Source organism: Lasiosphaeria miniovina (genome assembly GCF_030549165.1).
Source record: "Lasiosphaeria miniovina strain SMH2392-1A chromosome Unknown B0T26scaffold_1, whole genome shotgun sequence".
NCBI classification, from domain to species: domain Eukaryota; kingdom Fungi; phylum Ascomycota; class Sordariomycetes; order Sordariales; family Lasiosphaeriaceae; genus Lasiosphaeria; species Lasiosphaeria miniovina.
The window spans coordinates 3,585,232-3,610,761 of NW_026848220.1; the positions used below are offsets into that span (position 1 = coordinate 3,585,232).

At 54.6% G+C, this 25,530-nt stretch overlaps 12 protein-coding genes across 12 annotated transcripts; 6 read left to right on the forward strand and 6 right to left on the reverse strand.

Annotated features, from left to right (window-relative positions):
• Positions 1 to 639: 639 nt before the first annotated feature.
• Positions 640 to 3,099, reverse strand: B0T26DRAFT_745939 (kinase-like domain-containing protein; the record flags this gene model as incomplete). The annotated part of the gene is made up of 1 exon (XM_060444634.1): positions 640 to 3,099. The coding sequence occupies one exon, from the start codon at positions 3,097 to 3,099 to the stop codon at positions 640 to 642; it is 2,460 nt and encodes an 819-aa protein (XP_060302841.1).
• A 90-nt stretch (positions 3,100 to 3,189) lies between these two features.
• On the reverse strand, positions 3,190 to 3,870 carry B0T26DRAFT_46479 (uncharacterized protein). The gene is made up of 2 exons (XM_060435174.1): positions 3,796 to 3,870; positions 3,190 to 3,622 (listed from the first exon to the last, which is right to left on the reverse strand). Exon 2 carries the CDS (start codon positions 3,563 to 3,565, stop codon positions 3,281 to 3,283), a length of 285 nt encoding a protein of 94 aa, XP_060302842.1. The 5' UTR covers positions 3,566 to 3,622; positions 3,796 to 3,870; the 3' UTR covers positions 3,190 to 3,280.
• Positions 3,871 to 4,668: 798 nt separating this feature from the next.
• B0T26DRAFT_745940 (uncharacterized protein) lies at positions 4,669 to 5,240 on the reverse strand (the record flags this gene model as incomplete). Its single annotated transcript, XM_060444635.1, has 2 exons — positions 4,669 to 5,177; positions 5,234 to 5,240. The coding sequence occupies 2 exons, from the start codon at positions 5,238 to 5,240 to the stop codon at positions 4,669 to 4,671; spliced, it is 516 nt and encodes a 171-aa protein (XP_060302843.1).
• A 715-nt stretch (positions 5,241 to 5,955) lies between these two features.
• Positions 5,956 to 8,077, forward strand: B0T26DRAFT_686605 (uncharacterized protein). The gene is made up of 2 exons (XM_060440907.1): positions 5,956 to 6,281; positions 6,340 to 8,077. Exons 1-2 carry the CDS (start codon positions 6,086 to 6,088, stop codon positions 7,638 to 7,640), a joined length of 1,497 nt encoding a protein of 498 aa, XP_060302844.1. The 5' UTR covers positions 5,956 to 6,085; the 3' UTR covers positions 7,641 to 8,077.
• A 321-nt stretch (positions 8,078 to 8,398) lies between these two features.
• Positions 8,399 to 10,348, forward strand: B0T26DRAFT_46575 (uncharacterized protein). The gene is made up of 2 exons (XM_060435181.1): positions 8,399 to 10,145; positions 10,235 to 10,348. The coding sequence occupies exon 1, from the start codon at positions 8,504 to 8,506 to the stop codon at positions 9,992 to 9,994; it is 1,491 nt and encodes a 496-aa protein (XP_060302845.1). The 5' UTR covers positions 8,399 to 8,503; the 3' UTR covers positions 9,995 to 10,145; positions 10,235 to 10,348.
• A 211-nt stretch (positions 10,349 to 10,559) lies between these two features.
• B0T26DRAFT_686610 (NADH-ubiquinone oxidoreductase 49 kDa subunit mitochondrial precursor) lies at positions 10,560 to 12,866 on the reverse strand. Its single transcript, XM_060440908.1, has 3 exons — positions 11,978 to 12,866; positions 11,063 to 11,804; positions 10,560 to 10,975 (listed from the first exon to the last, which is right to left on the reverse strand). Exons 1-3 carry the CDS (start codon positions 12,665 to 12,667, stop codon positions 10,959 to 10,961), a joined length of 1,449 nt encoding a protein of 482 aa, XP_060302846.1. The 5' UTR covers positions 12,668 to 12,866; the 3' UTR covers positions 10,560 to 10,958.
• Positions 12,867 to 13,351: 485 nt separating this feature from the next.
• Positions 13,352 to 14,732, forward strand: B0T26DRAFT_843760 (DNA-directed RNA polymerase). The gene is made up of 2 exons (XM_060447577.1): positions 13,352 to 13,511; positions 13,616 to 14,732. The coding sequence occupies exons 1-2, from the start codon at positions 13,458 to 13,460 to the stop codon at positions 14,705 to 14,707; spliced, it is 1,146 nt and encodes a 381-aa protein (XP_060302847.1). The 5' UTR covers positions 13,352 to 13,457; the 3' UTR covers positions 14,708 to 14,732.
• A 548-nt stretch (positions 14,733 to 15,280) lies between these two features.
• On the reverse strand, positions 15,281 to 16,914 carry B0T26DRAFT_745944 (uncharacterized protein; the record flags this gene model as incomplete). Its single annotated transcript, XM_060444636.1, has 6 exons — positions 15,281 to 16,056; positions 16,133 to 16,429; positions 16,490 to 16,569; positions 16,631 to 16,636; positions 16,700 to 16,801; positions 16,871 to 16,914. The coding sequence occupies 6 exons, from the start codon at positions 16,912 to 16,914 to the stop codon at positions 15,281 to 15,283; spliced, it is 1,305 nt and encodes a 434-aa protein (XP_060302848.1).
• A 634-nt stretch (positions 16,915 to 17,548) lies between these two features.
• Positions 17,549 to 20,938, forward strand: B0T26DRAFT_760609 (telomere length regulation protein-domain-containing protein). The gene is made up of 4 exons (XM_060446386.1): positions 17,549 to 17,646; positions 17,741 to 18,659; positions 18,707 to 19,144; positions 19,195 to 20,938. The coding sequence occupies exons 2-4, from the start codon at positions 17,792 to 17,794 to the stop codon at positions 20,919 to 20,921; spliced, it is 3,033 nt and encodes a 1,010-aa protein (XP_060302849.1). The 5' UTR covers positions 17,549 to 17,646; positions 17,741 to 17,791; the 3' UTR covers positions 20,922 to 20,938.
• A 660-nt stretch (positions 20,939 to 21,598) lies between these two features.
• B0T26DRAFT_635535 (cytochrome C oxidase copper chaperone-domain-containing protein) lies at positions 21,599 to 21,967 on the forward strand (the record flags this gene model as incomplete). Its single annotated transcript, XM_060436731.1, has 2 exons — positions 21,599 to 21,685; positions 21,827 to 21,967. Coding segments are annotated over 2 exons (228 nt in total), but the record flags the coding sequence as incomplete, so codon positions are not given.
• A 544-nt stretch (positions 21,968 to 22,511) lies between these two features.
• B0T26DRAFT_635552 (uncharacterized protein) lies at positions 22,512 to 23,300 on the reverse strand (the record flags this gene model as incomplete). Its single annotated transcript, XM_060436734.1, has 3 exons — positions 22,512 to 22,830; positions 22,941 to 23,046; positions 23,165 to 23,300. The coding sequence occupies 3 exons, from the start codon at positions 23,298 to 23,300 to the stop codon at positions 22,512 to 22,514; spliced, it is 561 nt and encodes a 186-aa protein (XP_060302851.1).
• A 424-nt stretch (positions 23,301 to 23,724) lies between these two features.
• B0T26DRAFT_736769 (uncharacterized protein) lies at positions 23,725 to 25,019 on the forward strand (the record flags this gene model as incomplete). The annotated part of the gene is made up of 3 exons (XM_060443363.1): positions 23,725 to 23,747; positions 23,802 to 24,933; positions 24,999 to 25,019. 3 exons carry the CDS (start codon positions 23,725 to 23,727, stop codon positions 25,017 to 25,019), a joined length of 1,176 nt encoding a protein of 391 aa, XP_060302852.1.
• Between the last annotated feature and the right edge of the window lie 511 nt (positions 25,020 to 25,530).

Below are 25,530 nucleotides of genomic sequence, written 5' to 3' on the forward strand. Positions count from 1 at the left end.
CCGCCACACTGGGCACGAATTAGTTGACGAAAAGTGCAGGGGAACTTCAGCAAAAAAAGCAACGGCCTTGGTTGCTCATCCCAATCATGCAAAATAAAATATAAATCAGCTCGATCAAAGTTCCAGGTGTGTGTGTGTGTCCAGGTGTCTCATTCAAATCTGTTGGCAGTCCGTCTGGAAGGGGCTGAGTTGAGTCATCGACAGAAATTTAATCGAGGTCCGCCAACTGCTGTCGTTAGTAGGCACACAACGCAAATGTAGCATAAAGCAAGCCCAAACTTGCAATAGTTTGTCATATGTTTTTTTTTGCTGCCATCTTCATGGGAAAGGGAACCTCGAACAAAACAACTTTAACATCAAAATTAGACAGATAAACAAAGGTATAAGTACCTACAAACCTAGTAATCTATCAAAGCAGTATGCTGCTTGGCACTTATCGCTGTCCATGATATCCTCCAAGTCCCTGCCCCACCTTTCCCGCTGTTCCCGCCCCTAAAACGCCAACGGCTCCCCGGCCAACCATAAACCGATGGAAACTGTATAAAAGTACCCCCGAGAACAAACACCATGCATAATAGTTACTCATTACCGTGTCATCATCGTCTCCCCCCTCTAAGTCGTAAGCCGGCTGTATATCCCCTACCGAGACGAATAAGGGGGTGGCGGGTCGCTTTCTCGCCGGCCTGTCTGCTGCACCACCGAGAGCGAAGCTACGTGTTTGCTCACAAAGTTGAGGTGATCGGAAAAGCTGGAGAGGAGGCGCATGAAATCGTCACGCACTTCCTCACGACTTGCCATCCCCTCCATCACCCTCGCTGAAGGGGGCTCTGGAAGGGCTGGCAGCCCGATGCCATCCATGCCGCCTCTAGGGGGCGACTGCCGTGGCCGCTGCCGCTGCTGCACATCCTGTTGCTGCTGCAGCCCCGGTTGCTGCGTCCGGGGTTGCGAACGGGACCGGCGTCCGCCCATGGTCATGTATTCCGTGTCAAGGTACTCGCTTGCTGTGTATCTGTCGTCATAGCTATCTGCACGTTCATGCGACCGGCTGCTATCGACGGCTGGGAAGTCGGGCATCACGGGTCGCTCCTCTGACGCCTTGACCAGGCGAGCAAAGTCGCTATCGTCCGAGATGTAGATAGATGGTTCACGGCCGCCTGTTGATTGCATGGGTTGGTAGAACGACGCATGACGCTCAAGGTCAAAGGGGTTCGCTCCTCCAATATCCGACCCGCTGACCGAGGCCGCATCCGAGTTCGCTGTGGATGGCCGGGTGAGCTCTGGCATCGGCAGACCCTCGTCAAGGTCGATCAAGCTGCCTACAGAAACGCGATTATCCCGAGGCTTAGGCGGCATAAGGTCATAACCCTGTGAGTGAAAGCCGAGGGGATCGGTAGGGTGGTGAATCAGAGCAGGTCGGCCAGCTGAGCTAGGGGTTATGCTAGGGCGCTCCTCGTGAAACGGGAAGCGCGACATCTCAGGGTTGGCTGAAGCGGGAGGGGCCATGGCTGGGAATTTCCAGTCCTGGGTGCGGCGGTTGATGTTATGGTCCGCCGGGTCGCTCAACGGCGGCTTGTTGAAATCAATAACCTCTTCCGACGCCGAGTCGTTCGGAGCTCGCAAGCCCGCCTTGATGGTGTCCATGTCGACGAACTGAGAAAGTTTGCCACTGCCATGGAGAGACGCGTCCAGGTCGATCAGCGACTCTCGGAGGGTGGAGTGGAGGGAATCGTCCCTCAATGGAAGATCAGAGGTTGGCGGGGCTGCTGGTTTGCCGTAGTATGCGCGCGAGTTTTCATCGTAGTTGGAAATTGTATTAGGGTCAAAGAGCTTCTCAAGAGGAGCCTTTACGGCCTGCAGTTGAGGGGGTTGCCGCCGCCTTGACTTTGGCTTCGCTGGTCGAGGGAGTTGCTCCGCAAAGTCAAAGTCGACGTTTGATCCATAGACATCATAGACGGCCTGTGCGTCGGTATTCATCACCACCCGGTCGAAATCAACTGTTGAACTGAAGTTCCACTCGTCATTTGCCATGGCAGTGGACGAGTAGTCGGAAGGGCCCTGAGCACCAACGGGAGCAAATAGGGACTTTCGGATTCCGCCCTGTGCTTCCCACAATCGGTAGCCCTTAACAAGATTGGCAAGCATCGACGTCGGGTATTTAGCGCTCGTGTTGAAGATGTAGGGATGGCGCTGTACTTGCTCGATTGTCGGCCGCTTCGCTGGGTCCTCGACCAGACAGAAGGCCACGAGATCCTTAATTTCTGGCGAGTACGAGTCTCCCTCTAGGCGGGGCGCATGGCTCTTGATATAGTTGCCAAGCTGGGGGATATTAAACCCCGACATGACGTTGGGAGGAAGACCTGAGGCGACCTCGTAGACAAGAGACCCAAGCGCCCAGATGTCAACCGGTGTGCTGTACGACGGCACCGAGTCGAAGAGCTCCGGCGCCATCCAGTGAGGCGTCCCGATGAAGGTTGAACGTTTGTCGAGTTTAGTCTCGATGACACCTGCGACGCCAAAGTCGCAGAGCTGCACCCCCCCTGACTCGGTCACAAGCACGTTGGCGCACTTGATGTCGCGGTGGATGATGCCTTCCTTGTGCACCCAGAATATGGCCTCTGCAACCTCTCGCAGAATTGGGATGATCCATTTCTCCTGTAGGCCACCCGGTGCTGTCGGCTTCATGAGGGTAGCCACACTTCCTCCTGCGCAGTATTCGGTGACCATCCACATGGCCTGCCCGACCGGGAGGACGCCGAGGATGTGATTGATATTCTTTGCGCCGCTGTCGCTGAGCAACTTGAGGGCGGTTATCTCCTTCATAAACTCGCTGTACGTGTCCGCCAGCTTGGGGTTGAGTGTGTCACTCTCTTCAATGTCGATGATCTTGACCGCCACGACCGACTTTGAGCCTAGGTCAGTTGCCTTGTAAACGCGACCAAAGCTCCCTTTTCCAATCAGCTCCTGCAATAAGTATGGAGGAGCGTCCTTCTCAGCCTTCTTGCATTCGTCCTGGACCAGGGCCTGCATTTTTCTTGCATCTTCCATCGCCTTCAACTTCGTCCTGGTGAGGTCCGGATTCCGGACCTGGAGGGTCGCCATTGTGACTGGATGGTCTTGAGAAGACTCCCCAGAGATCAAAAGCCCGCGAGCTGGCTTTTATGGATGATTGAGGGAGGGAGATCTCTCGAGCAGCTGTTTGTGTGGAGGCGAGACTGCTGCAAGAATCCCAAAACGTGCAGTCCGGCTGCGAAGAAGTAAAACTAGCCCTTCCTTGCGTAGTCTAGCAAGTATGAAGGGCACTACTAGGTGAATGTATTCCAGATCTGTGCAACAATCTTGAAATGCCCCCTGTAAAGCGTCTCCAGAGCCAAGAAAGGTCTGTTATGTTCAGTAAGTTCAAGATGTCCATGGTGATTAGGGCTTTCACTATAGTGAAAGGCAGTTCAAAAAAAAAGAGGGCATCCTTGATATAAGACAGGTATGAAAATAAATAGAATAGAATCCTGCAACCCGTATATCTTGCCGAGAACCGCCGACTTGGCCGATGGACAGATGGGTCTTGCATCACTCATCACTCACAGGAGGTGGGTCGCTCCGATATGAGAGCAGAGCGTATCCGATACTATATCTAAGTAAGCCCTTGATCTCTTTCACACACGCCTGACTTTGGGAAGTTTGGGCGGGGTGATGCTAGGAGCCTGGGCGGATTACGAAGGAGGGTCTCACGAATGTTAGGCCGCCGAAGGTGAAAAATGAGGCGCTGGGTATCGAAAAGCAAATAATAGTGTAGCTTACTTAAAAAAAAAATTACACTCTAGCCAGGGTGTTCAGATTGTGTCCTTTCTCAAAGCGAGCCGGCAGTTGAGAAATGAAGGTTGCTGGGCATCCAGGTAAAGGTAGCCGCCTAGGCCTGTGCGAGATGCTTCGTGCGGGAGGTACGGTGTATCCCTGCCTGGGCTGTTGTCTAAACACGCCCAATACGTGAAGCGCCGATACAAAAGAATCAAAGCCTGCAATTGAATAGATGGCAAAAAGAACGAGAGGGGGGGGGGGAAAAACAATGCAACGCCTGTTGCAGCTGAAGCGAAGATCCGAAGCGATTAGTGCGAATGTGCCAGATCGCGGCCGTTGTGGTAGAAGACGTTGCGGACCGAGCAAGTGACGACGCTGGCCGCTTGAGGATGGAAGCCGCCCGGTACTGTCAGCGCCTGAACCAGGGGGGCCTCGCCCTGGTGTGACTGTGGGAGACGGGCGCCACGCGGAAACGGAGACATCCAAAACCGCGCTAAAGTTCGGAATTGTAGGGCATCCAGCCAATGAGATGACGATTTTTTCACGTCCCAGCGGCACGGAGTCAACCGCACCGTTGGGGTCCACTGCACTTTGGACGAGATCTGATGCAGGCTTGCAGCCCTTCAGGTGGGGCAATTCGCGGCAAACCAGAGCCGGCAACGACTTTCAGCTGCGAATAGCTTCAATGTTGGTTCGTCAAGAGGGGTCGGACAAAAATGTAGTACGGAATATGACATTCTCCAATAAATCCATCACTCGTCAGTTCGTTATATCTCCCTCTCCGCAAGACGAGGTAACCTCCAGTCTATGAATACCTATGGTCTAGCAAAGATTGCCATTCCTTTCTGCCCCTTTACTCCATGTGGCAACATGAAATTAGGTTTGAACTTCCCTCTCAAGCCTCTCGATCATCTTCCCATGTATGTTGGGCCAATTTCCCTCGCACTCGGTCTTGACGAACCCGACGAGGAGCCTCGGGCAAGTGATGGTGCAGGTTTCGACGATCTCCAGCTCGCCGGCCTCGCCCTTGATCTCCCACAGGGAATCCAGGGCTACCGACAACGGGCTCTTGATTCGCGCAAAGACACCGTTCGCGATGTTTGTAAACTCGTACGTGCTGACGACGTTGCTGTCCCATAAGCCGTTGGGGAGAGCCTGGAAGATGTCCGTGACCTGGTACACTGCCGTCTCTTTGACCACCTGGCTCTTGAGGCCATCTGGAACCGCAGGCTCCGGTACGGCTGTGGTTAGAGTCTCAATCTTGGACATGTGGGGGTTGCAGTGCAAGTAGAAGTTGTGGTCGTGCAGCATTGCGATGCTCTGCTCCCGCGTGGCTTTGGCCGGGACCTTGGACCTGTGCGTGAGCGTCGCCGAACCGGAAAAGACTGCGATCCAGAGCATTAGCATGGGTGCAGTTTAGACGGCAGCGGTTAGAACTGACAAGGCATCGCGAACTGTCTTGCTTTGAGTGCTTTAGGTACTGCTTGTTGTTTCTTGGTAAATTGGGCGTAAGTAATATTGGAGGTTTACGGATTACAGTGTGGTTTAAGAAGTCTCGGTAGAATTGGAAATAAAAAGAGGCATTGAAAGATATAAGTTAGTCGGGAGTGAGCCTGGGAGGGTTGACACACTTAAAGTGTCACGACACGGTCAAAGGACACGGTAGACACCCCTACTTATCTCGTAGGAGCTTGGGCTTGAATGTGAATCGAAACACCTACTAGTCTACGGTAATAAAGAGAGATTGAGACGGGATTTAGGATTGGATCAACCCGCCAAAGAACCTAAGCTGTGCTTGAGCGGCGCGGGCCAGGAGGTGCTTCAAACTGGCACATTCGGTACTCGGTAAGTGCCCCTGGTACAGATAAGGGGGATGACAACTGGAACAAAGCCGGGGTTGACTATACCGGGCAGTCCGCAGCATCTTCGCCGCACCCCCGTGTTCGGGACGCATTATTGCATCAAAATTCCCCCCTTATGTCCATAGTCCTTACGTAGAAATGTATCTAGAGGTATAAAGAATTTGGTCGTGTAACTCCGACCTACCTTAGTTATCCGTTGTAATCATGGAGGTACACGGGTTACGGTTACGGAGTACGGATATCGTACAGTACAGGTATACCGGAGCTTGGGCCACCTAAAAGCTTCCCCGAACCTTTCGACAGTCAAGTTCAACAATTACATACAAACTTGAACACATCCCGGCCAAGTCCTTCGCGGACCCCATCAGTACAAAAAGCACTAGAGAGCACGAGAAGACGACGCGCTCGAAGCCTGAGAGCCTGTCTACGCGATGGATGTGGTGGTAAAAAGGCGGGCTGCGGCCTTTGTGTGCCGAAGCTGCACTCGTCGATCTCAAAAGCAATTGCAGCTGCAACCGCGACTGCGACTGCGACGCAGCTACTCAAGCGCCCCTCCTGGGCCTGACATATACGACGTTGTGTGTGTTGGCGGCGGCCCAGCTGGCCTGAGTCTTCTTACAGCTCTACGTGAGTGTGTCCTGGGTTGGCGTTAGCTACTGCAAATGTTGATGGTCGAGTTGTAAAGGTGCAAATCCTGCCACGGCCCACCTCCGAACCGCCCTCGTTGAGGCGCAGGACCTCTCCAAGCTCCGCTCGTGGAAGCTACCACTGGATCGATTCTCGAACCGATGCAGCTCCTTGACTCCCTCGTCTGCCCTGTTTCTCGACAAGATTGGCGCCTGGGGCCACCTCGAGCGAAGCAGGGTGCAGCCATATCAGGAGATGCAGGTTTGGGACGGCGTTACCGGCGCCCGAATCGAGTTTGACTGGGCTTCTGGCACGCCCCCACCTGCCGGAACCACAATTGCATACATGGTGGAGAATCTGAACCTGACATCCGGCCTGCTAAGGCGTTTGGACGAGCTGGGAGGCGTCTCGGTATTCGACAATGCCAAGGTCGAGGACATATCATTCGGCGAAGAGACCGAGGAGCTTGACCTGCGCGAGTGGCCTGTTGTTCACCTTACTGGAGGCAATCAACTCTCTGCCCGGCTCCTCGTGGGTGCAGACGGAGCAAACAGTCCTGTGCGTTCGTTTGCTGGCATCGAGGCTCGAGGATGGGATTACGGCCGCCACGGCGTGGTCGCTTCGTTGCAGCTGGAAGGGGAAGGCTGGGGCGGAGACCAGACCAAGGTCGCGTACCAGAGGTTTCTCCCAACCGGACCCGTTGCCATTCTTCCTCTCCCGGGGAACCTCTCCACCCTCGTCTGGTCCACGACGCCCGCAAACGCCTCTCTCCTCAAGAGCCTGTCACCTCGAGATTTCATTGCCATGGTAAACGCTGCATTCCGCCTCGGCCCCACAGATCTGGCATTCATGCATAGCCAGAGCTCAGGCCAGGATCTAGAATACTCGTGGAGGCTAGAACATACCCCATTTAATTCTCGGGCAGTGCCCCAGACTGTCGCCGTCGTACAGGAAGGCACGATTGCCTCATTCCCTCTAAAGATGCGCCATGCCGATACATATGTCGGTGAACGCGTCGCGCTGGTCGGCGATGCTGCCCATACAATCCATCCACTAGCAGGCCAAGGGCTGAACCAAGGGCAAGGCGATGTCCAGAGCCTTGCCAGCACCATTGAATACGCAGTCAGCCACGGCCAGGACATTGGCGTTCGCATGTCATTGGAGCCGTATGTCTCGGAGCGATACTTGGCGAACCATGTGCTGATGGGTGTTTGCGACAAGCTCCATAAGCTATACTCGGTAGAGAGTGGCCCCTTGGTGTCCCTGAGGTCTTTTGGCTTGAACGCCATGAACTCCTTCGGACCCCTGAAGACGTTCCTCATGAACCAGGCTGCTGGGCATGGCACCAAGGTCTTCTAATGCCATATTTGGTTTTTCTTTCTGCGTTCATGGCACCTTCAGTGGTACCATAGATGCCAAATGTGCTTGTACAAATGTAGGAATACTCGGTACGTGTCTTGATACTCGCTTGGTCTCGACCGACAGGCCACAACAATATATATTTCCATTTCGTATACTATGGCCATCCTACTACCGAGTCAATACAATGAACTATCCGGCTTAGTTATACAACCACACCGTAGGACATTCGTGGTAAAATGCATTGTTTGCTAGTCAAGATTTGATCTGAACCCATATCACCATATCACCACCATCGACGCTTCTCAACACTTCCCACATGTTCCTTGTCCTTCCTCAACACTGCAAATCTCCGTCGCGAGTAAATGTCACAACGCAGCCGAGAAGTTTCGATAGAACATCGTCTACTGCAAGCTTGACATCAGTCGGAATCACTCGTACGTCCACGTCCTGGTGACATCTCTTTCTCAGGCCATCTTTTGGCGAGGGGGCCAACTCAGACCACCCACTACAACATTTCCTCCTTACTTCTTTTAATCCGTCTCACTTCCTTATTCCGGTACATCTTCGTGGTGTGGTTCCCAAATATCGCGCACGTAGATCGTTCCTGGGCCAGTTGTACAGGCTCTTTCTCAACCAACTTTTTCCATAACAATCCATTCACCTCATCATCTGTGAATGCTCACCTACCTACTACCACAGCGCCAAACTTACTTTGCATATCACGCTAGATTCCTCATCGGGTATCGTTCTGAGTCACAGTTCGTACGTCTTTCAGACTCGCAAGAACTCGCTGGCTGTACTGCAAGTACCTTGCTTGTCCGATACTCTCGCGCCTGCCCTCTACCACCAAGACAATACTTATGAGATCTCAACGACTGGACAAGACCAATTTACCAAGGAGAGACACTGAGATAGGCACTGCAAAACAGGAAGGAACGATGTGTTTCGAGGAGTACATTTCATACCAGTGCGGCCACCGGTCGCTCGGTGTGCTCCGGCCCTGCCCCATTACCACAGCTGGTCACAACTTTCCTGTCTGCACAAACCAACTAGGAAGACAGTATCATGCCATGACCATGTGCGCAGCATGCGAGAGGATTTTGCATTCTAGATGGGTACTGATACAAGAATGGGAACATCGCTGGCTTCACGAGCGAGGAGCTTGCGGTTGTGACGTAATATTCCCGGGCCTACTGTACCAGCCACGGGTGATCGGGGGGAGCTCAGCCACCAACACGGGACAGAGCGGTGAGCCTAGAGAGGAGGGAACCGCCTCGAGCAACAAGAATCCCGCTGGCTCCAGCGCCGGTGGTGACAATAACAGCAACAGAACCAGCGGGCGCAGTTGGGAATCAAGAGGCAAGAGAGCGGCACCCACCGCAGTCCCGGCTCTATTCACAGAGAACGTGGTCGCCAGCGATGACGACAACAACAACAACAACAACAACAACAAGAAGTCCGCGAAAACAAAGACGCGAGTCACAATCCGGCTGCCGGGTCTCTACGCGGCAGAATGGGTGAGCGACCATCGAGAGCTTCACCGGACAGGCCGGTGCCAGTGTCCAGCCGACTTTCGCCACTTCCGCCCGGCCGTCGACGAGGCCGACATGACGACGCAAGAGCGCGAGCTGCTGCGCGGCTGCCGCAACATGGAACAGCCCAAGAACCTGTGCATTGACCGTGACGACATCGCCCAGCGCGTCGCGCAGATTGGGGACATATTCGGCCCCTTTTTTGCTGTCTCGGCCACGCACCACCCGCCCCTTTCTTCCACGACCCCGGCAGAAACTGGACCACTGGCCGAGGAAGTCTCGCCTATTCCGCTTGCAGCTGCCGCCTCGCTGCGTGCCGTGGCGGAATATACTGCGTGCTTGCAGCAGTCACAGGTGACAACAACACAGACTTTGCAACCGGAGATGGCAAGCCAGCCAGGACTAGGTATAACAAGCGGCCAGAATCAGCAGCACCCACTGCAGCAGCAACCAGCCTCTGAGGCAAACCCTGGCGACCCAACAACAGCGGAACAAGCTGGCACTGGTCTTCCAGCCCCACTTTCTCCTTCCGCTGTCCTCAATTCCCTGTCATGGAACTCGCAATCCCAGTCGGTGCCCGGCGCGCCCTGGCTGACCTATGGGCCGGGGCCGTTCGCCGTGGGCACAACCATGCAGCGACTCATGCTAGCGCAGTCGCCGGCGCCGGGGGCAGCGGCAACGTCAGCGCCAGGCACCGTGTATCCCATCTGCGGGATGCCGGTCGGCGCGGGCCCCGAGGGGCGGTCGCACATGCCGGACTGGGAGGGCTGCCGGCTGGGGCGGGCGACGCCTCGCCGACGACGGTCGTTTGACATGTAGAGGGGGACTCTTGTCTGTCAGTCTTGACAGATACTAAGGAGAGGATAAAGGAACGGCACCCGTCTCACTCGCCCACTCACTCGCTACCAACATACCTACCTTACCTACCTACCAAAACCAATCAACACCCAATTCTCATAACCAGTCCGTGGTGAGTTCGATCCTCTCCCATGACGTCGTGCGAACCAAGAGGCATAATTCTACACATGAAAGATTACACAAAAGCTAACACCGAAGTAGATAGAACGAAGGACAGCGAATATCGCACCTTAAATTCCGCTCGCTCACCAGCAAGCAAAACGTCACAAACTACCACGATCGACATCGCTCTGCACTATGCTTCATTACACTGCACTACACTGCTTCACATTGCTTCACATCGCCTAACATAGGATAGCATCGCATAGCCTTATTCTTGAAATTTCATACGCGAATATATGCGAAAAAGGGGGATGGATATATACATTCCATACACGAACGTACGTACATATGCGACGAGGGGGCAGGGGGGAAGGGGGCCACCGCCCAGCTCCCTTTCTATCTCTCTCTCTCTCTCTCTCTCTCTCTCTCTCTCTCTCTCTCTCTCTCTCTCTCTCTCTCTCTCTTTCCGGGCTACTTGCTGATGATCTTTCTGTATATCTAAAGTAGCCAGACCCCCCGCGCCCTCGTCTGGCCTTATGATACATTTCACACACACACGCCTGATTGTTGCTCCAGCGCCTTAAAAAGGGCGGGAACACGACAGCCAGCACAACAAAAAGAAAGAAAGACAGAGCGGCATTCGCTCCATGATTCACCCCGTTCACACACCCACCATACTTCCCACCAAAACTGGTTGCGGCCAATATCTCTCCTCTTTCTATTCATTGCGCTTTGGGGAGATTTCTAAATTCCCTAACTTGCTTTTTACAACGTCAACGAAAAACAAAGCCACATCCACTTTTTTCTTGTCTTGATTTCAAAATTACCGATCAACCTCGCCTGGATCCAAAAAGTCAGCTCTATCAAGATCCTCTGGACGGGGGTCTTGCTTAGGGAACAGGGATGAAAATACGGTAAAAAACTTACCAAACACCAAGTCCATCGTGCCGATAACAGCCACGGCATCAGCCAAAAGATGGCCCTTGCAAACATGGTCAAAGCCACCCAGATGGGCAAAGCCCGGTGCTCTGATGTGGACGCGGTACGGCCTCTCGCTACCGTCACTAACGACATAGACACCCATCTCTCCCTTGGGCGCCTCAATGACCGAATACGTGTCACCTGGGGGCACGGCGTAGCCCTTGGTGTAGAGGAGGAAGTGGTGGATGAGGGCCTCCATGTTCTCCTTCATGGCGGCGCGGGGCGGCGGCGAGACTTTGTAGTCCTCGACCCGGACGGGACCGGCGGGCATCTTGTTCAGACATTGGTGAATGATGCGCAGGGACTGGCGGAACTCCTCCATACGGCAGAGGTATCGGTCGTAGCAATCGCCATTGACACCGACGGGCACGTCGAACTCGACCTGGTCGTAGGCGTCGTATGGGCTGCTCTTGCGGATGTCCCAAGGGACGCCGGATCCACGAAGCATGACGCCTGTGAAGCCTAGGTTCAGCGCATCAGCTGCCGAGAGAGTTCCGACATTCTGGAGGCGGTGAATCCAGATACGGTTGTCTGTGAGCATTTCCTCCGTCTCGTCGATCCGGTCGCCGAACTGCGTGGCCCACTGGTAGATGTCGTCGAGGAGGCCGACTGGAATATCTTGGTGGACACCTCCGGGACGTACGTAGGCGGCGTGGAGACGGGCACCAGAGACTCGCTCGTAGAATTCCTTCACGCGCGAATTAGCCCTTCTGGTTTCTATTTCCCGGAAATGGCGTCTTTTCGTAGTGAAAGAAACTAGGGAAATATTTCCGTAGAGTTATCCTTTTCTCTCCATACGTTGTGCCAAGTCTTGTGACCCTTTCCGCCATCCACATGCAATGCAAAGTAACAGAAACTCACCATCAACTTCTCTCGTTCCTCGAAGCCCCACAGGAAGGGCGTGAGAGCGCCGACGTCCATGGCGTGTGAGAGGACCGACATGAGATGGTTCAAGACGCGAGTGATCTCGCCGAATAACGTGCGGATCCACTTTGCGCGCTCGGGGATATCAATGTTGAGTAGCTTCTCGACGGCGAGAGAGAAGCACTGCTCGTTGGTCATCATGGAGACGTAGTCGAGGCGGTCGAAGTAGGGCAGGGCCTGCAGGTACGTCTTGTACTCGCACAGCTTCTCGGTGCCGCGGTGCAGCAGGCCGATGTGGGGATCGGCGCGGATGATCTCCTCGCCATTGAGCTCGAGGATGAGCCGCAGCACACCGTGAGCGGCGGGATGCTGGGGGCCGAAGTTGACGGTATAGTGGCGGACCTTGCGGTTGACCACCGAGTTCTCCTCATCGTGGACTGGCGGAGGCGGGGGGGGACCGTCCACGGGGATGCCGTAGGGATCCTGCGAGGGTTGGAAGCTCTCATCGGTGGGAACCAGGCGCGTGCGCTCATGGGCAGCGGGCTCAGCATATCGTCGGAGGGCCGAGGCAGAGAAGGCGCGAGCGGCGATGGAAAAGAAAACAGTGCTTGCGGCGGTCGGAGGGCTAGGGGCCCGCACACAGAGCCGCTTGGCGCTCCGGCCAGCGAGCCTGTACAGTGACGCCATTGGTGTCTATGCGGCAGAGAATAGAGGCGAGGCGAGACGGGGCGGGCGGCGAGATGCGTTGTCCCGGGGTGCGGCCTCTTTCTCTGGCGTCAATGGCTCGCACTGAGCTTGAAGAGTCTCCAATTATCGAAGTCGTCAATGATAGCACCAGCTGTGCCCACTGTCCGAGCTTCCCCCAGTGTGCTTCGCTTGCTTTTTGCTAGCCGGTGTTTATCCGCCGCCCAGAGAATAAGGTAAAATGGCGCTCGTTTCATTGGACGAATATTCTCAAGTCATATGTCCCCTTCAAGCTAGTGCGGTGCAATTAATAACCGAAAAGCTTACCCAAAACGGAGTACTTTTCTTTAATAAATCGAAGGTATCTGAGTACATACTCGATAGATGAAAAGATGGATGGTATATCATTTACATGGAACATAAAATACTTGTTCAAGTTTAGGCAAGCGATATGGTACTTTTGGCTTCCAACCCATTCCTCAATATCTGTAGCATACTCGGTGCGGAACAGATCTCCGTTGGTCTAGAAGCGCTGATGGCGTACTGCAAGGCACCTGAATTACGATAAGCTTGTGACCCCTGAACCTTCTGATGGTGGCTGTCACCCGTTAGGCTCCGGCAATGACAATGGCCAATAGAAACGCCATCTTTGAAGGCGGTCAAAAAGTTTCCCCCTCCAAGGAAAATATTCTGCCGCTCGGTCGTGGCTGCGGGACTGCCAAAGAGCTCTCAACGGAAACTATTTCAACTTATGACACTAAGACCCAACCCCGCCAAATAAGAGGCTGTAATCATGTCTCGACGCCGTGTAGTAATACCAAGTGAGGAGGAGTTGGAAAGGCGGAATGTGAGTGCCCCCACCCCCTCTTGCCGTATCAAAAGAACAGCGCCCTTCGGCCGTCCTCATCAAGCCAAGACGAAAGACGAGTTTGACTGACCCTTAGCCTCCAGACTGTCGGCATCCAGGCCGAGTACATATCCAATGTCCAGGCGACCGACTTCCCCCGCCACTACCCGGGCGAGGACAACTCGTGGAACATTGACAAATTCCGCGATGGCTTCCGCGTTCAGTTCCACAAGAACGGCCCCCTGGAGGCGTCCTTCTCTCTGATCGGCATTCACGCGGCCGTGGCCAACGCCTTCCGGCGCATCATGATCGCCGACATCCCCACGCTGGCCATTGAGACCGTCTTCATCGAGAACAACACGTCGGTGATCCAGGACGAGGTGCTGTCGCACCGCCTGGGCCTGATCCCCTTCAAGGGCGGCCGCGAGGGCCTGCACTCGTTCCTTAAGTGGTACAAGAAGAAGCCCAACACGGCCACGGACAACCTGGGTGTCAGTGGCGATCACTTTGATTACAACACGGTGCTGCTGCGGCTGCAGGTCAAGTGCACGCACAACGAGGACGCCGCCGAGGGCGAGCGCGACCCCCGCAAGCTGTACCACCACGCCCACGTGTACGCGCGCGACATCGAGTTCGTGCCCGTCGGCCGCCAGGCGCGCTACTTTTCTGGCGCCGACGCCATCGTCCCCGTGAACCCAGACATCCTGATCGCCAAGATGCGCCCCGAGCAGGAGATCGACCTGTCGATGCACATGTACAAGGGGGTCGGGTCTGACCACGCAAAGTTCTCGCCCGTCGCCACCGCCTCGTACCGCCTGCTGCCGACCATCAAGATTGTGGAGCCGATCCTGGGAGCTGACGCCGAGAAGTTTGCCAAGTGCTTCCCGAAGGGTGTCATCAGGCTCCGCAAGGTGACGCGCCAGGAGGCGGCCAAGCAAGGCAGCGGCTACGAGGGCCACGAGGGCGAGCTCAAGGCCGTGGTCGAGGACCCTATGAAGGACACCGTGAGCCGCGAGTGCCTGCGCCATGACGAATTCAACAAAAAGGTGAAGCTAGGCCGGAAGATAGACCACTTCATCTTCTCGGTCGAGAGCACGGGCCAGTGGGAAAGCGACGCCATCTTCCTCGAGTCGGTCGCTCACTTAAAGGCGAAGTGCAAGGCGTTTGAGAAGCAAGTTATCAACATGGTAAGATAGAGGGAGGGGGGGTTAAATTGGGGGGCCGAAGAAGGGGGAGCGAAGCGTGGATCTTCCGAATACCCTTTCTCTGCCTGTTTGCATCTAGAAAAAAAGACATCGGGATGGCGTCACGGTAGTGCTGAAGAATGGTTGGCCACGGCTTTCTTTTTTTTGTTGTTTTTTTTCTTTTCTTTTTTGGTTCATTCTATATGGATATGAACCGCTCTTGTCTTGGGGGGTTCTGACCGAACACGGGATTTGGCTGGTAAAAAAGACATGCGTACCATTCATACGTATCTCTCTAGGAGTTCTTGATTTCTTATAAGCTCTCCTCCTCGTTGCCGCATCTACCTAGTGAGCACCTTGGTGAAGCAAACACCCCTAAGCTATATGAAAGTCTATCCTACCTACTAGTCTCTGCCTAGCCCTTATTTTCTGCAATTTCTCCCTATAGCGCCTTGCAAAATGCTGCAGAAAAATGGAAGAAGGAAAGGGAATCTTTTTTCTTGCCTATCTAGAAGGAAAATCAAGTCTGTTGAGAATGTGCTGCCTTCGCTCGTAAATACCAGTCGGTCCGTGTTTATTACGGGTTTACTTCTGTAACTTAAGTTTGTACTTGAACGAGACCGTCGCAAACGCCGGGTCCGTCACGCCGATCTCGTCGCCGCTGGACAGGCCGAGCTCCGCCAGCGTCTTGTCCAGGTTGGGGCGCGACTTCGCTTCCAGGCTGGCCGGTGACTGCATGTAGAGCGTCTTGTGGTCGGAGCGGATCGAGGGCTTCTTGAGTTGGGACTCGGGCCGCACGGCGAACGACTCGACGAGCTCGCGCAGCGTCCAGTCTAGATCGACGATCAACTCGCGCGCCAGGTTGCCGCACACGGGGCAGTCGTCCTTCTTCTCGTGGCGGAATGTGTACGTGTAGATGCTGTCGTTACCAGAGTACATCATGTAGTTGTTCTCGTCAGGGAAGCCTAGGCAGGGCGCGCAGTTGGCCGCGATCTTGAGTGCCTCATTGCAGCACGCCGCGGCGATAACCGAGTTAGTCGCCGCGATGGCCGGGATGATGTTCTTCACGACCCCCTGCGTCAGCGCGTACGTGATGCCCGGGATCTTGAACTCGTGCGCCCGGATCAGCGCCTTTTGGTACAGCCAGGTAATGTGCTCCGGGTCGTCCTTATCCAGGCTCGGGAACGGCTTCTCCTTGTCCCACGCGATGACATGAGCCCACTCGATGCAGTGCTCTGGCTGCCTCGGTATGCTCGCAAGGGTACAGAGCGGCACGGCCGCCCGCGGCGCGTGCATGTCGAGTTGGCACTCGATGCACGAGGTCACGGTGGGAATAATCACCCTCGCCTGTCCCTTAAACCCTGTTTTCCGCCTGTTAGTCCGGGTTCTTGTTTTCGTTTAGGAATAGGGAACGCCAGGGGCAGGCGTTTCCCGTACCTTCGGTGCCGCCATCTATCAGCGGCTTGTAGCTATCCTCGGCATCCTCGTCCACCATATTGACGAGAGTGGCGTTGATCCAACGACGCGCCTCGATGCTGTCGAGCCCGCAAACAAGGAGCTGGAACTGCATGTAGAAGTCCTCATCAAAGTCCTGAATCTTGCAGTTGTGCGGCGTGATCTTGACCCCCTTTACTCGTCTCTGGACGAACCGGGCCGCCACCTCGGCCTTGAAACTCCCGACGTCCGCTTGCCGGAAGAGGAATTGCCGATTCAGGTTGGAGATATCGATCGTGTCTGCCGGTTGCCCCGTCAGCCACCAACACTAGTGGTTGGAGAAACTCCATTGCAGCTCACCCATATCGATGACGTGAATGTTCTTGAAGCCGGATAGAGCGAGGTTCTTCAGGATCTCACAACCTAGACCTCCAGCACCACTACATGCCGTGTCCGTCAGAACAGATCCGCTTCACCTGGGGGCGTCGCACGCAAACTGACATTACTCTGTGTGCAACGTCGTTAGCCTCGTTCCAGATCCCGGCGGCGACAGCTGCGGCGCAGACTCACAAGACCTTCATGTTCTCCATAGCCTCGGCTACCAACTTGCCATCGAAAATATCGGGATTTGTATGGGGACCGGAGCGTGTCCGAACATTGTCGAGGTACTTCCTGCCAAACCAGTCCGCGTCAGCCTTGTGTTCTGGCATACACAGTTAGAAGTTGCGTAGCGTAACGAACCATCTCGCCGGCTCCGAGGCTAGATAGACATCCGCCGAAGCCATGATTCCTCGACGGCCTGGGCGGCTTCCTTGCGTCTACAAGCCTTCGGACAGAACTAGGTAGCGATGCAGTGAAGGTAAAGTTGGAGTCTCGGAAAGCTCGGGGAGATGTTGAAATGTTCACTGGCGGCCTTGCGGATTCAAGGTTTGGGTGTTGGTTCCCCAGCTTCCATCCCGATGCCTGGCGGTGCGCACCCCGCCGCACACGCCGTGTCGAAACGCCTACCCCGCCATCCCGGTTAGGCTAAATGTCACTAGCCCGAACCGCAGGGCTGGGGACTAACCCGTAGTGGAGATACTGTAGGTGCTGTAACGGACCAAAATGAACATGTCAATGACAAGGGTTCTGTGTCTCGTTGCACTACCTACAAAATACGGATACTGCACTGAGGTGTTCATACGTCTCACAAGGCACCTGGGAACAATCAGACCACGGAGCAAGGAAGTCAAATAATAGTAATTATTTCGGAATTTTACCTTTCAGATGACCTCTTGTGATGATAATATCAGGCTTGTGTTTAGTCATCCCGTTGCGTCTTGAGTCTTGGACAACCTAAAGAGGAGTGAGCAACCGGGAAGGCAGGCAGCTCCCAACTTCCATTCGAAAACCCGCGTCTTCAAGTCAAAGAGCCGCAAAGTGTGGTTTACACCCTGTGAACCGTATTGCGATATACCTAATTATACCGCTTTATCGGCTCCCAAACTCTGCATCGTTACAAGCTTAGTTGGATCAAGGTGGGAATCGAATGCCCGCGGTGCAATGTTCCATTGGCCTTTCGCTTCGCTTAAACCTCCATGAAATGAACTTTGACTGATATGAGGCTTCTAGCGTGGGGTGTTACGAATTCCTCTCTTGGCCAATCTGAATTCAATCCACAGCATGGACGGCCTATTAACTCCTGTGGCCACGCTTCACACAAACGAAAAGGTCAAAGGGACTGGGCTTCAGGTGCTACAGGAATCGAGCTCTCGCCATCAGCATGAGAGTGAGACGAAGCCCAAACCAAAATCCCATAAACACCCACCTAACTCGCCTGAAGATGCCCTCGAGACTCTTCGGAATGAGCCCGACTACGAGTCGCTCATCTCAACTCTGCGCTTCTTAGCCCACGGCCCGCCCCAGGATCCAGCCCTCTTCGGCATCAAGATGCCTGGCCCCCTGAGCGCCCAACTAGTCCAGGTACTGGTGTCTGAGATCGTGCCCAACTACTGGACTCTGTTGCAACAAGATTTCAATGGAAGCCGAGGCTCTGGCACAGAGCTGTTGCTGGCCTGTCTCCGTAGCATCACCGGCATTAATGCCATTCTCGTCCGTCTCAGGGCTCTGACACAGGAAGCCAAGTCCGAAGTTGGCAGCAAGGCGAAGCGGCCCGACCTCTCGGTGAACCTGGGCATCCTCCTCAGCCTTCTCTGCCATGTCCTCCAGGGCGACAACCGTGTGCGCGAGATCTGGCAGGCTACAACATCGGGCTTAGACCCTCGCGCGAGAGCCAGGCCGCTGTCGCAGGAGTTGCTCTCAATATTCGGTGGTGGGCGAATCGTCGGCCTTACCGCTGAAGCTACAACTTTTGTCGACACGGCCAAAGTTCAAGGCTCGGGCGATGATGATGTTTGGCCTGCGGATGCGGTAAAATACACAAAGTGGCTAGGCCAAAACATCGTGGCATGGCAACAATCTGGACCGAGCCAAGATGAGTCAAAATTCTGTTCAGACCTGTTTGCCAAAGCGCTGCGGCTAGGTCACTTCGGTAAGAACTGAGTCCCTTTTTTCTGAAATTATATAGCTGACAAGAAGTAGATGTGCTTGTCAAATATGTCTTGTCAAACTTGCTTCTGACAAAAGGAGTCAACCATGGCCGGTTCGGTCTTTTACTGGCAGACTTACCACAGATGGAGCAGCGCAAGGTCATGTCCTCGGTCCTCAAGGTCTTCTCTAACTCGTACGCGAACCGCCTAGGACGCTGTGAATCAGATAATAGTGCAGCAGTGATATCTGCTGTGACTGGAGCCCTCAGTTCAATCGTAGCCCCGGACAGTAACGGGAGAAGCCACCTGGTAGAGTGGCTAACAAGCTCTTCCGGGGCCGGCCTCGGTGAGGGCATCGCTATCCGCCGTGCTGTCCTGGCAGTTATTTCTCAGGACAAAGATAGTATCGTGGATGTGTTAGAGAAAAGCATCAACCAGTTTGGGGACCAGCTGTATATCAAGCACTCCCCGATACTTCAGCAAGAAGGTCAGTGCCAACGAAGTTCTCAGGGGGTCAATAACTAACGGCCTCACCAGCTCACGTACAAGTACTGCTCTTAAGCGCCGGCTACGTTCACAGAAAGTCGCCCATCAAGCTCGCTATCATGGTGCGATCCGGTGTATGGCTGAACGCCATCTCCAACAGGCTAGCAACATCTCACCAAAGAGCTCGGTTTCTGGGCATGGTGGTTGGCGAAGCTATATCTGGTCTTGTGGACAAGGGCGATAAGAGGCTTGATTTCCATGTGGAGGAGACTGGTCAAGCTGAAGGTAAATGGTACAAAGAGCTTGTCAATATCTCGGACCAGATCGGCAATATGGATCCTCTGCTTGTGACGCAAGAGACATCCGTGGTCCCCAAAAAAAGTATCCAAAAAAAACCTACAACTAAAACTACAACCACAGCAACTCCAAGGGCGGCGGCAAAGCCTCCACAGCAAGGTTTTATCATCGAAGAGCTCGGTGACGAGGAGATGGACGAAGACGTCGTTGCATATGCAAAACCAGACTCGGACGCCGAAGACTCAGACGATGACGCAACATTGGTTAGACGTGACAAACCAAAAGCACCCGTCTACATCAGGAATCTGATCTCATATTTCCGAGATACGGAGAGTTACGACCACCAAAAGTTGGCTCTGATGACAGCCCCGACACTGATCCGGCGCAAGGCAAACTTCGGAACCGAGGTTGCAGAGCACGCCGAAGAACTTGCATCGTTGCTAGTGGGATTACAGGACAAGTTTGAGATCGACAACTTTGACGGTCTCAGGGTTCAGGGGATGATGGCCCTAGTCGTTGCTCGGCCTGAGCTCATGGGACAGTGGTTCTCAAAGACGTTCTTCGATGGCGACTACTCCATATCCCAGAGGGCCTCGATTCTTGCTGTCCTGGGCCTGGGCGCCCGCGAGCTGGCGGGCTTCGAGGCGTCCGAGTACACTGCCGCAGTATCCTTCCCATCCAAGACACTGCCCGAACGAGTCGAGAGGCTCTTCATCAGCGGGGGGCCATCAAATAGCTACACAAGTCCATCTAGCTCATCCACTCTAAAGCCTCTTCCGGCCAACGCCGTAGAGAAGGTCGCGAAATCGCTTATCTCACAATTTCTGGCACCGATGGCCGCAACCGCCGCCGACGCGGCCACCGGCCCGGACGTGCTCAAACTGTCCACATTCACGTCACAGCTAGAGAACAGCAGCGACAAGAACCCTAAAATCAAAATCAAGTCGCGCACCCGGCCCCGTGTCCGCGCCATCCCCAACACCACGGCCCAGCTCATCTCGACGTCCTTCTTCTCGCCGCTGGCGGCGCGCTTCCAGGCCGCGCTGCACGCGCCGTCGTCGCGGACCCGCGGCATCGTCTTCCACCCGTACTTGCTCGCGCTCTACCTCAAGACGCTCGCGCTGCTGCTGCACGCGGCCGGCCCCAGCACGCTCGCGCTGCCGCAGATGACGGCCGAGCTGTGGCGCCTGCTGCTGAGCACGAGCGTCCGCGCCCACGCCGTCGGCGACCTCGCCCTCACACACGCCGTGCTGTTCGGCCTGCTCGCGCTACTCGACGTCAACGAGAACCGCATGCGCGACGTCTGCCAGGAGCTCGGCAGCGAGGTCGTCGAGACGCAGGAGTGGGTCGCCGGCGTGTTCACTGGGGTCAGGGGCGGCGATGCCGGCGACGGCGCCGGAGAGGAGGAGCAAGTCAAGATGCTCGCCGCGGGCGTGCTGGTCAGGCTGAGGGGGGGATTGACAGGTACCAGCTGCTCATAGCGGGGGATTTGATTGGGTTTACCTGAAGGTTGGAGGGGTGGCTTGTCGCCTAGAAATTGGGAAAAAATACTCCGTAGCCTGCTTTATTAACTGCACTAGGTGCCATGCACCAAAAAGAAGCCCATCACCGTCTCACACGGAACCGACGAGGAGAAGCTCCGGCGAAAAATGCCAAAAAATATGTGGAGAAAAATATGAACAGAAAATTGATTAGAGACGGAAGGAGCATATGTTTTCTTGTTTGTAAATAAGCGGTTCATGATACCAGTGTCTAGCGTTGTTTGGCTCGGCTTTCATCAATAGTTGTGTTGATCTAGAGTGCTCAGTGCCTGTGCGAGTTCAGAGGTATCAGGTGACCCGGAGACCGCTGACGCCATCTGTCTTGGCGCTGCACAAGCTCCCGAAGTGACATGGAAGCTTACCTGTCGCATTGACAAATCAACTTGCTCTTCTGGAAGGTAGAAGTTCCCATGAAAAGGCAAATCGCGAAAACCCGAACATCCGATCTTCAACCCTTTTCTATTTTGCGCATACCAGACACACAAGGAGACAGAGGTCGCAATGACGTCCCAAGCCGCACCAATGTGTAAGACAAACTCATTATCCAAAAGCTCACGCATTCCTCGCCGATTGCCCCTCCACAAGCAAATTGACTAACATGGGCCTTGCGCGCCGCAACGGAAATAGCTTCCCTAACAGCGAGCTCCCGCGCGCCCGCGCAGACTTCGCCGAGCGTTGACGCAGCAGCAGCTTCCAAACCCAAGGTGCGCAGAGGATCGACTATCCAGAACCCCACTTGACAAACTGAAAGAAGGAAGGAGATCAGAGAGAAAAGAGAAAAAAATTTTGCAGGCGACAGTGGCTGACCAGGACCACCCGCTGTCGGGATGATGCGAAACACACAGCCCTGTTGCGTGTGCAAAGACGAGAAGGCCAAGCGCGACGAGTGCATGCTCTTCTCGAACGCGTCCGACGCCCAGAAAGACTGCCAGTCGACGGTGGATCTGTACCGGACTTGCATGGCCGGGTTTGGCTTCAAGGTCTGAGAGGCCCTGGAGGGGCAGAAGGGGGCGTGGAAGGTCTCCTCTTCGTGCGCGGGGTCCGAACTTCCGGGCCGTGGGGGACGATGTAAAACCACACATCACTGGGGAAAACCAACACACACACGACGTGTATAATTATACATACCATGGAGGGCGGCGTTCACTCTACGGAAGACGGGGTCGGGGGTCTGCTAGATCCGGTTTCTTTTTAATTAGAATTGCAACAACAATCCTCTCTCACTCTACCTACCCGGGTTCCTTTGACAGACATGGAGCTGCACTCCTGGTGGTTACCATCTCAACGACATATCAACAACCTACTGTACAATTTGTGCCGTGGACTCCTTCACACTAGCCCACCCTAGTCTACAGTCCTAGTCTACAGTGGTCAGCGAAAAGCAAGGCGCCTATATGGGTATCGTTCCGCAGACATAATCAATTTCATAGCTCATCAGACAATAGGAAAGCTACGCCCCAGAGGACACACTCAAGCCGTAGGATTCTCCTTGCCAACCGCCTTGTCGGAGCAGATCCGGTTGACGAGAGCCTAGTCGACGCGCAGACGGTTGCGGGGCTCGCGATCTTGAGGGAGGCCGCGCTGGCGCTTCAGGTTCCCACGCGGCAGGGAGTTGGCTTCTTTCTCGGTTTTGATAATGTCAGCACTCGGCTTCGTGCCGGGCTCGGGCAGCAGCAGCAGCGCGGCCACGTCCTCGCGGCGGCCCTCGTACAGCGCCTGCAGCTGCACGCCGTGGTTCAGCACGACCCGCTGGAAGTCGGCCAGCCTGGCCGCGATCTGGTTGAGCTTCTCGTCGCGCGCGTCCACGGCTTGCTTGAGCCTCACGACTCGTCTGATCTGGATCAACGAGCTGGTTTTGCGGTGAGTCAGCCGCCAATTGCGAGACATGGGAATGAAGATGCCTGTGTGTCCGGACTGATGGATGAAATGGGCGGAAATGATGCGCGGTGGAATACTTACTGCAGATCCCAGTACTTGGTGATCGACTTCTGCATGCGCTCCTGGAGAGCACCGAGGCAAGCCAGGTGAGCTGCAGCCAAAGCTTCACGCTTCTCGTCCCGTTCCGCTCTTGCCTGCGACGAGATTGTTAGTCGTCATTGTCTCTTTCCTCTTGGAATTGCTGTGAAGAAAAAAGTCCGCGATAAGAGGCTGAACATGTCAGTTGAACTTTACGGTTAAGCTACGTGCCTTGAAAATGCGTGTCCGGGCAGCAGTGGCTACCTGGAGGTTTCTTTCATATTCGTCTGAATCCGAGTTGTGGTGGGCGGTGGCGGATCCACGAGCCCTCCGCGGCTTGGTTGAGTTCGCCGCGGGCGCCATTCAAGATATAACACTGCAACGCACGTGGAATAGTACAATTGTAGCTTGAAGTATAATCAGCTGTTGGGTAGTAGGAATTTTGAGAGTAAAGTCTGAGGGAGGTGAGGTTGGTAAATACAATATAAACTCAACTTGCAGTCCTCCTCGTCTCGACTTACAGGAACGAAAGCTCCCTCCTGGCAGGCACAGAACCCCTGAAAGCGGGAAGGTGCAGACAGACAGGGCCACCCCTGCAAGTTCATCCTTGCAAAGCTTGAGCATGTGGGGCAGCAACAGCGGTGTGAGTTGGCAGAACAAACATGGCTGGGCTGCCCCGCTAAAAAAAAATTAAAGGTTCGGCGCAAGTGGACGCTGAAAACAACCGTGGAAGGCTCGATTTCTGATCATTAAGAGCTCACCTTGTTGAGCAACTTCGCGATCAAACATGGGGCTCGCCGCTGCTAAGAAGTGAGTGCATCGTATTTCGCATATTCTTACTGATTGCTGACACTGCGACTACAGCAAGCGGAAGCTCGGGCTTGATCCGAACAACACCAAATGGTCCCGCAACACGGAGTCATTTGGCCAGAAGTTGCTGAGAGCTCACGGGTGGGAGCCCGGCCAGTACCTCGGGGCCAAGGATGCGGCGCACGCCGAGTGGCACACCGAGGCCAATTCGGGGCACATCCGCGTCGTGCTCAAGGACGACAACCTCGGCCTTGGCGCGAAGCAGAACAACGGCGACCAGTGCACCGGCCTAGATGCTTTCCAGCACCTGCTCGGGCGGCTCAACGGCAAGGCCGAAGACGTCTTGGAGTCGGAGCAGAAGGCGCGCGACGACATGAAGCTCAGTCTCTACCTGCAGAAGAAGATCGGTACGATTCGCTTCGTACGGGGCGGCTTTCTCGTTGGCAACGAGCACAAGGACGTGCTCGAAGACGCCAAGGATTTGCCTAAAGACGCCCCGGACGCCTCTATCAAATCGGATGAAGAGATATTAACGGAACCGCCGGTGGAAGAGTCCTCTGAGGAATCTGAGCCTTCTAAAAAGAAGTCCAAGAAAAGAAAGGCCGAGCCGGGCAGCGATAGCGAGAACGCAGTCGCGGAGAAAAAGGCGAGCAACAAGGAGAAGAAGTTAAAGCGGCAAAAAACAGAAACCGAGGCAGATACGGACAGCCAAACTCCTCAGGTGAAGATAAAAGAGAAGAGGTCGAAGAGGTCGAAGACAGACGTCGACGTCGACGACGCTCCGTCGACAGCCAGTAGGAAGCAGCAGAAAGACGCGGTATCGGCTTCTTCAGTCCTTCTGGGAGATTCTGACTTGTCTACCTCGGAGAGCAAGAAGCGCCAAGAGAAAAAGCAAAGGAAGAAGGACAAGAAAGACCGAAAAGAGAAGAGGGCGAAGAGGCGACTGGAGAAAGCGGTCTCTCGGTCAGCATCCGAGGCGGGAGACAGCATATCACGGGAAAGGAAGCGGAGGAAAGCTGATAAAGCTGGGGACTCTCCTGCCCCTACCCCTCTTGACAGCGGTGTCTCGACGCCGGCTGAGAGCGGTTCCTCAACGGCAGTGTCTACCTCGGTTCGCTATTTGTCGAGGCAGAGGTTCATTGCCCAAAAGAGAATGGCGTTTGCCGACCCGGCCGCACTTAAAGAGGTGAGATCCTTGCTTTGCCAGCTACTTGGCTTTCGGCCACGAGACCTTGGGCTAATATTTACCAGATTTTCATGATAAAATCGTAGAAAATCATGCATGCGAGCCCCTCGAGGCTTTTGATACCCCCTTATTCTTCCTCTTCCTACGGCTTTCTACGGTCAGCGAGCTCCAGCCGTGTAACTCACTCAACAAATGTTAACAGTAAGTTTGGGAGCCGCAATCATTCGCTTGAGCGAGAGGTCGCCAAAGATGTTCTTTCGGGGTTGAATTTCGCCTTGGTTCTCAGGTCTCTTTGCACAAATCATCCATTTGCGGACCAGCCCTGTATCATAAAGATGTGACCGAAACTAACAGACTTAGTAGGCGGCAATTGACACCTACATTTCTCGTACCGTTTCGATTCGATAGTGATTGTCACCAGATGGTCCAAAATTCATGTATGCCCTGAGCTGAAGTCTACCAGTTCTGTGTGGTGTACTGTTCGCTTTTCAAACTTTCGATATGGAATATTGATTGCCGTACATGGAACAATCGAAGAAAATGTACCTGTCTGCTTTTGTATCAAGCTGCAAAGTTGATTCTATAGTCAAGGAACTG

Coding starts and splice junctions, on each gene's coding strand:
- B0T26DRAFT_843760 (XM_060447577.1), top strand. CDS start 13,458: ATGTCTCGACGCCGTGTAGTAATACCAAGTGAGGAGGAGTTGGAAAGG. Junction 13,512..13,615: donor AGGAGTTGGAAAGGCGGAAT/GTGAGTGCCCCC, acceptor CTTAGCCTCCAG/ACTGTCGGCATCCAGGCCGA.
- B0T26DRAFT_686605 (XM_060440907.1), top strand. CDS start 6,086: ATGGATGTGGTGGTAAAAAGGCGGGCTGCGGCCTTTGTGTGCCGAAGC. Junction 6,282..6,339: donor GAGTCTTCTTACAGCTCTAC/GTGAGTGTGTCC, acceptor CGAGTTGTAAAG/GTGCAAATCCTGCCACGGCC.
- B0T26DRAFT_686610 (XM_060440908.1), bottom strand. CDS start 12,667: ATGGCGTCACTGTACAGGCTCGCTGGCCGGAGCGCCAAGCGGCTCTGT. Junction 11,805..11,977: donor AGGAACGAGAGAAGTTGATG/GTGAGTTTCTGT, acceptor TCGCGCGTGAAG/GAATTCTACGAGCGAGTCTC.
- B0T26DRAFT_760609 (XM_060446386.1), top strand. CDS start 17,792: ATGGACGGCCTATTAACTCCTGTGGCCACGCTTCACACAAACGAAAAG. Junction 18,660..18,706: donor GCTGCGGCTAGGTCACTTCG/GTAAGAACTGAG, acceptor GCTGACAAGAAG/TAGATGTGCTTGTCAAATAT. Junction 19,145..19,194: donor CCCGATACTTCAGCAAGAAG/GTCAGTGCCAAC, acceptor CGGCCTCACCAG/CTCACGTACAAGTACTGCTC.
- B0T26DRAFT_46575 (XM_060435181.1), top strand. CDS start 8,504: ATGAGATCTCAACGACTGGACAAGACCAATTTACCAAGGAGAGACACT.
- B0T26DRAFT_46479 (XM_060435174.1), bottom strand. CDS start 3,565: ATGCAAGACCCATCTGTCCATCGGCCAAGTCGGCGGTTCTCGGCAAGA.